General features: G+C 41.3%; 1 protein-coding gene across 1 annotated transcript; it reads left to right on the top strand.

Annotated features, from left to right (window-relative positions):
- The first annotated feature begins 162 nt into the window (after positions 1 to 162).
- Positions 163 to 11,533, top strand: LOC140513813 (TP53-binding protein 1-like). Its single transcript, XM_072623815.1, has 5 exons — positions 163 to 1,373; positions 4,611 to 4,705; positions 5,108 to 5,307; positions 10,575 to 10,720; positions 11,176 to 11,533. The coding sequence occupies exons 1-5, from the start codon at positions 1,295 to 1,297 to the stop codon at positions 11,361 to 11,363; spliced, it is 708 nt and encodes a 235-aa protein (XP_072479916.1). The 5' UTR covers positions 163 to 1,294; the 3' UTR covers positions 11,364 to 11,533.
- Positions 11,534 to 11,903: the final 370 nt, after the last annotated feature.

Raw genomic sequence — 11,903 nt, 5'->3', positions numbered from 1 at the left:
ATTGAGGAGTTAATCACTCCTTTCTACCCCCTCACCACAATATTCTTGGCAGAGTAAGGTAAAGAGGGAATGGCAATAATATCTGAAACATTTAAATGATAATTTTTGTGATGGGGGTAGTTGGGGGGGGGGGGCCTGGGAAAAGAATCAGGGCTGATGGGGGCAAAATTTAGAGGCAGGTGAAGTTTGTGGTTGTCACTTATCCATGGTACATGTGCTTCTTGGTGTCTCATTTGCCCTCAGAACCTGGGAACTCATTGTCTCACGATGTCCAGCGACTGTCCAGCACTGCTTCATTGTGGCACTTTGCATGACTTTTACTAACCTGTGTTCCATGTTCCAGTGGCTTCTCCAGTCTCTTCAACTTTAATGAATTCTTATTCCTTTGGTGCTGGGATGTAGGAAAGTAGTTTGATTAAATTGCAGTGTTAAGTTTTATTAAAAGGGCAGCTGTTTTTGTGTTCAGACTTGTTGGTTGTATCTTCATCATCTGGGTGTCAAAATGTCCCTAGATGCAAGCTTCTTTCTAGCTCGTTCTTTTATCTGGGGAAAACGTTACCTGTCATCTTCGTCTTTATATGAGCCTTACAGTCAATTTTCCTGACACAAATCCCCATTTTCTTTTATTCCTGGAAAATTGAACAAAGAGGATCAAACAAATCTGGATGTGTCATAAACCCTTAGCTAACAGGTTCACCTCCTTCCCAGGTACTGGAAACAGTAACAGAACAGACACTGACCAGGGGGGAGTTCTAATGACCATGAGTCCTCTCCTAGCTAGTCCCGTAAACGTTTGGTTTGGATGTGTAAAAATTCTAATTATTTTTGGGTATTGAAAGATTTTTCATTTTATGCATATCACCGTGTCATTGATTTTATTATGATTTTTATTTAAGTTAAAAAAATAAAATTTTCATTTATGTTTACTCTACATAGTTGTTTTTGTTTTTTCCTCATGTAACATAGTTGTCATCTCAGAAGTAAACAAAATAGAGTGGAATGTTGTATACTACTTTGTACTCAGGCAGGTAGGATTCATTTAATTTAACGAACATTTATATGTGCCTACTGTGTGTAGAATGCTATATTCTTAGGTTCCTTGGCTCTGGTACAACGTGAGAGTTCTCTGTAATAATGGTGTTTTTGTTCTTAACCAGGTACCGTGGGAGTAGGAGAATTTGTGAGTCCATGCGAAGGTGGAGACAATGCTGGAGAGCCATTAGCTTTGGAAGACCAGAGGGGACCGTTACCCCACAACAAGACTTTGTTTCTGGGCTATGCTTTTCTCCTCACCATGGCCACAGCCAACGATAAGCTAGCCAACCGATCTAAATTGCCAGATGGTCCTACTGGGAGCAGTGAGGAAGAGGAGGGTGAGACCACTGTCCTCATTTCCCATGGAAATTTGTGGGTTTCTGACATAGCTTCCCATTTCCCTCATATTTATTCTAGTTGCTCCACTTGTTTAGTAAGCCTGTGCTTGGTGCCCTTTGTCACGTAGAGAAGCTCTAAAACAAGTGGAAATCGACCCTGAACTAAGGACGGAGGAAAGCAAACACGCCTCCTCTAAGTAGCCGACGTCTTTCCTATCCAAGTTTTAAGGAAAAGGCTGTAGCAGAACTGGTGGGAGGGGGAGAAAGGCAACTGGCTTTCAGGGGACTTTGGAAGGGGGGGTATGTGGCGATAGCAGGTCTTCTGTCAAGGACTGTCAACAAGCAATTTCTAGACATTTTTCATCCATTTGACTGCAAACTAAACGTACAATTATGTTAATAACATCATGGGGAGTTATGAGAAAGACTTGTTCTCTGCCTTCAGAAAGTCTTGAGTCTTAAGACTCTTAAGAGGGAAAAAAGGAAAGTATGAATTTAAATAAGAATGGCTGACAAAAACACATCAATCTACCCATTATGGCTAAGGCTCAGACTTTTCTCTAATGTGATATTTGAACACTAGCTACGGATTTCTGGCTGACATTAAGTCTTGGAAGAGCAAACTGTATTTGGCGGTAGTATCACCATTAGTGATCAGCAGCCATAGTAGCTCTTCAGGGTTGTGTCTCTAACCCCAGTTAATGAACAAGCTATTTATTTTTGCTGAATTTTTAACATTAGCCAAACCTCCCTGTACAATGTTAATATTAGTTGAATGTTAGCCAAAATTTGGATTTTCTGATAAGTGCCAAGTATTCAGAGAAATGGGAAAAATGTAAAGGAGGGCAGGATTTGCAGGAGACATCTTGGAAGGCTACAGGGAATCACTTTAGCAGAAAAGAGAAGCAATTGTGCTTCATTTTTTGTTACTGGTGGTGTGTTTTATAACTTGGAGAATGAATAGGGGCATGGAAGGGACAGGAAGTGGATGAGCTTTTCCCACTAAAGAGAATTGAGGTGTAATAGAAAGGCTTCCTCTTGAACTCATTGGAATCCAAAAATATATAGCTTGTTAACTGGCTTCTAAGCTGATTATATATTTGGATTTGATTGTATAGGTAATTTGTGTTCTGAAAAGGGGACATTGATATTTGGGGCCTCATTTTTCTTTACCTTCCTAATGTTGCCAGATCTTGTTCTCATTCATATTCTTTCTCCTTTCTTGCTTCTCTTTCTCCCAGCCTTCTGCTTCTCACCCTTAAGAATTTTGATGATAAAAATCCCCATTTCATCGTCCTCATTTTCATGCACTATAATCATGTAACAGCATTGATTCCCAAGTAACTGGACTCTGAGAAGGGAAGGAGCATGAGGTCATCCTGGGGATTTATATGGGATGACGGGTTAAAGTGGTTGGTTCTAGGACTGTTAAGAATCCATTCAGTTTTTGGTTCTGTCCCATCAGGTAGGGAAAATTGTATCTCCAAATACAGACGTTGAATCCGTAGTAACTGGGATAAATTAGAGAATATATAAGACAATACAGTTGGAGGTTAAAACCTAAATAGGCACAAAACTAGCAGTCCTATAACAAAAAACAATTGAAATGAAATTACTAATGTACTAGAAGGTGAATGTGACTCATCATCACGGACTATTAAGTCAACATAATGACGCTGCATTGTATTCTTGTGGTGTCGGGTCAGACCTTTGTAGATGTCCAGTTTTGGTATTTATTTTAAGAGAGATATAGAGTAGCTAAAGTCTGCACAAAAGAGGAATAATTAGAACAAGAGCAAACAGAAACTTGGTGGAAAACATCAATAGGTTGAGGCATTAGATGTAAATGACTGGCTCAGGAGTTCATTGAGTGTGTGAGGTGGTACCGGAAGCAGGGACCTGCAGCTCTGATTTTCTCCTGGAGTGCTGTTTTATATTTGACCTAGAATAGTGGACTGGAGGATATCTCCCAGGTTCAGTTTTTAGCTCTCCTGTTTATTAGTTGTGTGACCTTAGGCAAGTAGCTTAACATTTGTGCCTTCCTTTCTTCTCTAAGACGAAGCTAACATTTCACTGTGCACCTCACAATAGTTGCTGTGGGGAAGGTACTTTATAAACTTAAAGGCATTATATATAAATATGAGCTAATATTATAGAGTAAGGTGATTATTTCTGGAAATTTTTGATGGGGAGGGTGGAGGGTTGAAATAGAAAACCATGCACTGGATTGGGTTTTGTTTTTTTTTTTTTTTAACATTAAAACGAATTAATCTGAATCCAGTCGGCTAGAAGCCTTAACCAGAATTTTCTCTCTCATTTGTAATTTCTATATTCCATTTACATTGGAGAGGAGTAAGTGACCCAAAAGAAAAAAAAATGGATTGAGGATTTGTTTAAAAACAACACCCCTAAAGCTTTCAGGATAGAACCTGGTATCAGTGACTGCCACCTTCTACAGCAACTTTAAGATTATATGGTAATCATTAATATTCAGATTTCATCTAAATATAATATCTGATTTATCAAATAACAGGTTTTCTTTTATTATCCTCTACTAAGGCGTTGGCTAATAATACATTCTAGAAAAATTTTTCAACAAAAATTGAGACAGTTTTTCCGGATAATCCATAAATTACATTGGGATGTCTCCCTTTTTGTCCTCCAGCACTCCTGTACTGCTCCCCCTGCCCGGCCTCTGCCTCCAGCGTTTTGGGCACATTAAGTGTTAGTGTGGGTGGGGGGAAAGTGTGAATGAGGGGGATGTGTGAAGGTCTATGTAAAGAGAGTACTCATCAGTTGTTCTTCATCTCCACAGAGGACAGAACTAGAGGAAATGGGCTAGTTTGCAGCAGGAGAGATTTAGGTTAGACATAAGGAAGAACTTCCTGATGGTAAGGGTTATTAAACATTGGAACAGACTATCCTGGGAAGTTGGGGGATTTCAATCCCTGTAAGCAGCCATGGTCTAGATGCAGTCCTGACTGGGAAGATTCTCGATATTCTTTCCACCTTTATTGTCCTATCTCCATTCCTCAACTGTCCCACCACCCTTTCTTCTGGCAGCCTTTTCCACCTTTCAAGAACTCTTTTGATCCATGGGGAGACCCTTGAACTGGCTTTGGAGACAGCTGGGGAGTGGGAGAATGGGTAGTAGGAAGCCAAGTATAAAATAGGAGATCACAAATGAGAAGTTTCTGGCAATAACTGGATTTTACTGGTTCTTCTCACTTGATGTAGAATTTTTGGAAGCTCCCCCTTACAACAAGCAGTATACAGAGTCCCAGCTTCGAGCAGGAGCTGGCTACATTCTTGAAGACTTCAATGAAGCCCAGGTGAGCATTTCCTCTTTTGTAGCTACATGAAGTTGCTGTACATCAGATGCTGGGGTAAGTAGGGCATAAAGTTGAGGCTTAGCATGGGGAGAATACTGTTGCTAGGAACAGAAAAGATGGGGATTGGAATTGGAAAGAAATTTGCACTTCACATTTCTGATTTTTGGCCTGTAGACTGGCATTATTTGCGAATTTCTGCAGGGGCATTAGGGCATTCTGGAGGTTTGGTGAGTTGCATTAAAGGGAAATAAGAAGCTTTTTTGGCACCTGGACGGGCTAAGGCACATGGTACTGTCTGGAGGGCTTCGTCTCAGTTCCCCTTTCAATTTGTTGGGAATACCTTTCAGGGATCATCTTAGAACAAAATCACTGAGTGTATCTGCTGAATTTCTTCCTTCTCAGTGTAATGTGGCCTATCAGTGTCTTCTGATTGCGGATCAGCACTGTCGGACCCGCAAGTACTTCTTGTGCCTTGCCAGTGGGATCCCTTGTGTGTCTCATGTCTGGGTCCACGACAGCTGCCATGCCAACCAGCTCCAGAACTATCGAAATTACTTGCTGCCAGCTGGGTACAGTCTTCAGGAACAGAGGATCCTGGAATGGTAAGGATTCTGAAGTCCATTTTGAATTCAGTAGCATTGTAGCAAATGTGCAAGTGAGAACCTGGGCAGGGCAGTACTGTGTGCAGTGATAAGCTTTGGGTGAGAAAGGCTTCTCACTCAGTAAGCATTTATTAAGTGCATATTACGTGCTGGGTGTTGTGCTAAGTACTAGGGATAAAAAAGACAATCCCAGCCCTCTAGGACCTTACAGTCTAATGGGAGAGATGCAGATAGTTATGTACAAGTAAGTTGAATACAGAATAAACAGGAAATAATTAAAAGAAGGAAGGCACTAGAATTAAGAGGGGTTGGGAAAGTCTTTCTGTAGAAAATGAGATTTTAAAAACAAGCAGAATTTTATATTTATATTTTATATTTGATCCTGGAGGCAATAGGGAGCCATTGGAGTGTATTGAGTAGTGGAGGGCTGACATGGTCAGACCTGCACTTCAAGAAAATGATTTTGGTGGCTGGAGGGTGGACAGGAGCAGGAAGAGATCGGAAGCAGGTGGGCCTGTACCAGGGTGTGGCCTGTCTGAGGAGAGAAGGGGACATATTTGAGAGATGTTGCAAAGGTAAAATCAACAGGCCTGGGCCACAGATTGGATATGGGAATGAGAGATAGTAAAGAGTCCAGAACAACTCCTACATTATGAGCCCGAGGGACTAAGAGGATGGTGTTACATTTGACAGGAATAGGGAAATGGGGTGGGGGAGAATGTTTAGGGGGAGAGATGAGTGATTTTTAGATGTGTTTAGTTTGAGATGTCTGAAAAGAAGTTGGAAATGAGAGATTGAACATCAGGAGAAGTTGGGACAGGTAAATTTGAAAATCAACACAGAGAAGAGAATTAAATTCATGGGAACTATGAGATTACCAAGTGAAGTAGGATAGAGGGAGAAAGGAACAGGGCTCAGGACACAACCCTGTGTGACACCTGTAATTAGAGGGCATGAACACTGAAACCGAGCTGTCTAATAAGTAGGAGAACCAGGAGACAGTAACGTCTAAAAGACCTGGAGAGAAGAAAGTATCAAAGGCTCTGGTTTGGTCGAAGGGAATGAGGACTGAGAAAGCCCGTTGGTTTTGGCAATTAAGAGATCGTTGGTGACTTTGGAGAGAGCAATTTCAGTAGATTGATGAAGCTGGAAGCCAGGTTGCAAGGCGTTAAGAAGAGAGTGAGAGGAGAGAAAGGCGCTTGTTACAGATGGCTTTTTCAGGTTTAGTCTTACAGGGCAGAAGAGATACAGGATGATTTAAGGCATGGAAGGATCAAGTGCTGTTTTTTTCAGGATGGAGGAGATACGTTGTCTATGTTTCTCTAGGCAGTAGAAAGGAAACGAGGAGGCAATGAAATATGAAAAATAAGTTATAAAGAGAGGATTCTGGGAAGATAGTCATGTAGGTTAGAAAACTTTCAGCTCTCCACATTTTCTCCACAAAAGAAAGACCTTGCTTAAGAGCAGCAGAAATAAAGGGGTAAAGCAGTTGTTGCCTAACACAGTTTGAGAAGATTCCAGGAAAGACCCAAACTCCAGGGGCCTGAGTTTCTATCTGAATGAAGTGCAGACACCTCCAAGCCAATCCCACAGAGTGAACAAACAAGCCCTGGGGCAGCTAGGTTGATAGGCAGCCCCAGCTTCAGAAACTTTCATCTCCAGAACAGTGTTGGGGAGATGAGGTGGGAGGTGGGGGTGTCTGAAAGCTGAATAGAAGATTGAAGGACTTTCCACTGCCAAGGGACACCAAGCACAGCTGTGCTGACCAGATGTGTCCCAGACTGGCTGCAGGGAGGAGGAGCTAGCACACACCTAGTGACTGCAGTTGCAAGGAGCAGGGACCCTGTTGGCTGTGGGCACTTGCAGGACAGCAGAATACCTGGCTTCAGTTCCAGGGCAGAAATGACAGCTGTAGTTTGCAGCCACCCGAGGAACCAGAGGGAGCAAAATCATGTGTGGCTTAGGAGTGGAGAGAAGAGCTCTAGGTTGGGTCCCATGTAACAGTAGGAAAGATCCGAGGCTTGGGGCAGCATTCCCTGTACCTTGGGACTAGAACGTAATTGCACTGACAGCTGCTAACAATAAAATAAAACAATCAATAAATGAATGAAATAAGTAAAGAAAGGAGAAAGAACCCAACCACAGATGATTACAATGGGGATAGAGAAGATCTGGGTTACTATTGAGAAGAAGATAATGGAGCTAAAAAAGCCACTCCTATTTTCATGAGAAACGTCAAATGGCCCCAAAAAGAGTTCTTGGAAGAACTTAAAAAGGACTTTAAAAATCAAGAGAGATCAAGGAAAAATTAGAAAAAAGAAAAAAAAAATCAAGAAAATTAGGAAAAGAAAACCAACCAACTGGAAGTGGAGAATCAAAAACTTAAGGAAGAAAATAATTCCTTGAAAATTGGAATTGGGCAAGGGGAAGCTAATGATGTTCTAGAACACCACGAAATCATCAGACAAGATCAAAAGAATGAAAAAATAGAAGAGAAAGTGAAATATCTCATCAGAAAAACAACTGATCTGGAGAACAGATCAAGGAGAGAAATATAAGAATAGTCAGACCCTGAAAACTACACTGAAGAAAGGAATCTTTATACTGTACTCTAAGAAATTATCAAGGAAAAATTGTCCTGAAGTTCTAGAACAAGAAGGTAAAGTTGAAATAGAAGAATTGCACTGATCATCCCCTGAAAGAGAGCTCAGGACGTAAACTTAGAGGAGCATCATGGCCAAGCTTCGGAGCTCCCAGGTTAAGGAGGAAACCGTGGAAGCAACAAGAAAAAAACAACCCAGATATCGTGGACCTACAATAAGGATGACGCAAGATCAGACAGCTGCTGTGTCCTGTAGCGGGAAAGAGCTGGGGTAATAAGCAAGGGTAATTTATCCAACAAAGTGAAGTACAGTCCTGCATGGGGAAGAAAATGGACAATAAAGGAACTGAAAAGGGGAAATATAATACATAACATCCAAGCAAACGAGGGCTCGGTTATCTAATACAGATGGGGCATGAAAGGAAAAACTTGTACAGAAGAAGCTAGTGGGGAGGCGTGCTGCAACCTTACTCTCCTCAGAAGTGGATTAGAGAGGGAAACACATGTAGGTAGGTATGTATAAAAGTCTTCTAAATTCAGGAGGGGAGAGGATAAGGGGAGAGGATAAAGGAAGGACTTCAGAGGGGTGGGTAGGTTAAGGAATAAGAGGGCAAGGTAGCAGGGAGAAGTAAAGCGGAGGACTGGGCGGGGGGATAGAATAAATAGGGTGGGAATAGGGAGGAAAATGCACAACAGATCATTGTAGCTTAGACTGTGAATGGGGCAAATTTACCCACAGAATGGAAACGGATAGCAGATTAAAAATTTTAATTAAAGAGTTTGTTGCTTTCAGGAAACAAAAATGAGAGATGAACACAGATAAAATAAAGGACAGGGGTAGACGTTCGTATGTAAAAAAGAGCAGGGATGGTAATCATGATCGAAGACACAGCTTAAAGTTAAATAGGTTTAATCAAAAGTAAAAGATAGAAAAGCGACACTGTGTCGATGATGTTATTCAACATTGTCTTGGACCATTTAAAACACCTGGACACATTCCTGCCAGAACAGACACAGGAAGTGTATGAACATGACCCTGAAACACTTGACTCAGATCTAAATAATTGAAGTAATGTTTATTTATTGATCATGGGTAGGCAAAGCCAATGTAAATTTTTAAATGACAGTTTTACCTAACTAATCTATTCAGCGTCTTCCCAATTAAATTACTAAAAAATTATTTTACCGAGTTAGAAACAACAACAAAGGTCATTTCTAAGAACAAAAGGTCAGAAACTTCAAAGAAACCAGGAAAAAATATGTCAAGGAAGATTCAGCAGCATCAAGACTTAGACTGTATTATAATGTGAGAGCATTGTTGTAAACAAGGATGATTTCAATTATTTTTAATGAAAACTTTCTTACACAGATAAAACATATGCAGTGAAGAATAGAAGGAATGCAGAAAAGTGGGAAAATAGTTTCCTAGACAGTCTCTCAAATAGGATGTGATTGGGTTGGAATTTTTCCGTGGTGTAGGAAATGATGAGCTGGTTGTTGTAGAAAAACATGGAGACTTTCATCTATGAAGGAAGATGCTATCTACCTTCAGAGAACAGATGATGGGAGGAAGTAAGCATAGTATGTCTTAGATATTTTTGCTTAAGTGTATATGGATATATTTGTAGATATCTATGTATATGTCCCCAGATCCATACTTCATTGTAGCCTCCTCTAGGGTGGGAGGAAAGGGAGGGGCAAAATAAAGTAAAAAGGACAAAACCAACAAAGAAGCAAAGCTGGGCAACTTTGAAAACAACATGTAGTGTTTATCTTATAGATTTTCTTGAAATGGAAATGTATTTTTATATTGAATCCTCTTACGGTCTACTGTATACAGGGCAGGTTTTCTTTTCTTTTCTCACTTTGTATTTAAATTTAAAATAAAAAATTCGCAAAAAGAAATGTTACAAAATAGGAATGACAAATGGGGCAGTCTTTTGGAGGGAATGGGATGGAATGGGATCTCTTGAACAAGTGTAGAGATCAGCCTTGTTAAGCCCCACTTCTTCGTGTGGGATAGGAGTGAAGGACATACAGTAACAGAAGGTATCTGAGTGTGAGGAAGGAGAAGACGTACCTTACGGTGAATGACCTCAGTTTTTTCCCATAAAATACAAGGAGGCAAGGGTCTCATCTGCCTTTGTTCAGCAGCACTTGTGCCAGGAACGATCCAAGGCTGAGGCTTGGCAGCTTACAATCAGTGATAGGATAAGGGGCCTAGGGACTCAAGAAAGGATTGTGTAGAGCTAAACTGGTTCACCAATGGGATCCAAGAGAATTAGTCCTGAAGTTAAGGTTTTTGAAATGTGTACAAGGATTTGCATAATTTAGAGCATTTAAAAATGTTTCTGACCTCTGGGAGGATAGGTTCGGGAGTGACCCTGAACCAGAGGACCAGTTAGACTTGAGATAATCAGAGCAGTGGAGGGGGTAAGCCTACCAGGATCTCCACACTAAGGCCTAAAAAGAAGAGTTTTGAAGGCTTTATTTGCAGAAATTGTGAATGTGCAAGAGCGTGCTCCTTCAGGAAGCCTGCTTTTCAAAACATCCAAATATACGAGAACTCTCTATGTAGGGTTATTGATTCTCTTGTTTTCCCCCAAAGAAGATTAAGACCTGCGTTTGCTCTTTTCCATCTTTGATTCTGTTCCCTTTTTTGTAGGCACCCCCGTGAGAATCCTTTCCATAATCTGAAGGTCCTTTTAGTATCCGACCAGCAGCAAAATTTCCTGGAACTCTGGTCTGAGATCCTCATGACTGGGGGAGCAGCCTCAGTGAAGCAGCACCACTCAGTTGCCCAGAACAAAGGTATCTATTGAAAGGATGTTAGGAAGCCCCTGCTTCCCCAAGAAGTGCATTGTTCCTCTTGCCAACGGCAGGCTAGCTTTTATAATGACTGGGCCTTGTGGTCAAAGTTCCTGTCCTGACAGGTAGATCTTGCTCGTGTTCTACTGAGAGAAGACAAGCAACTTGAAGAGGTGAGGTGAGCCACCATGACACCAGCACAGGGCTGTTCTTAGTTTCCGCTTGGTTCCAGTGATGTATTTGCCAAACCTTTTCCCAGACACAACCATTCTGTGGGTTCAGGGACGCTCACTATGGTATCCTTCTACTGAAACGTCCTAATTCAAATAGATATTTGATGGACGGAACAGGTCTCTAGTTTGGGCAAAGTGGAATGGGCTGGCTAGAGGGCACGTCCTTCCTCATAACAGAGGGCTGTGATGTATTTCTTTCCATTTGTTTTCTGCTCGTTCTTTCAGATGTTGCTTTGGGGGTATTTGACGTTGTGGTGACAGACCCCTCGTGCCCTTCCTCAGTGCTGAAGTGTGCAGAAGCGTTACAGCTGCCCGTGGTGTCACAAGAGTGGGTGATCCAGTGCCTCATTGCTGGGGAGAGAGTTGGATTCAAGCAGCATCCGAAATATAAACATGATTATGTCGCTGACTGAAGATGCTCGGCCCCATCAATTTCATTCCCTGCTATTGTGAAGACTGTGTTTTAACCAGGTTTTAAATATGTCTTGTGTGTAACCGGACTTCATGCATGGATCATTGTATATAGTTTTCTTTGCTGAACTTTTATGATAAAATAAATGTTGAATCTCTTTGGTTGTAGTAACTGATTCTTTATCCTTTGTTTTTTTCTGAGTTTCTTTTGGAAGGAAGGAATAGGAGAAAAGAACATTACCTGTATGGCAGAGGTGCTTGAACCACTTGTTTTTAGTATTTTGAGAAATGTATTTCAATATAATTGGTTTCCTTTGTAATCCTATGTATTTCATGAATGTGAAAACAGTTCTTAGGAGTGGATCTACAGATTTCACCAGACTGCCAGAGGGGGTCCATGTCAGGAAAATGATCAAGAACTCCCAACTGTACGACTTTTAAGCAGAAGAGAGTCCTCATCACCTTTTGGAAGAGGAGCATCTGGCCTTGCAGATAAGGGGGATGAGGGGCTTTCAGATTTGCTATTTGGTATTTAGTAGGCT

Source organism: Notamacropus eugenii, chromosome 7 (assembly GCF_028372415.1).
Source record: "Notamacropus eugenii isolate mMacEug1 chromosome 7, mMacEug1.pri_v2, whole genome shotgun sequence".
Classification (NCBI taxonomy): domain Eukaryota; kingdom Metazoa; phylum Chordata; class Mammalia; order Diprotodontia; family Macropodidae; genus Notamacropus; species Notamacropus eugenii.
The sequence above is the reverse complement of the archived record's forward strand: the minus strand, read 5'-3'. Positions and strand labels throughout refer to the sequence as shown.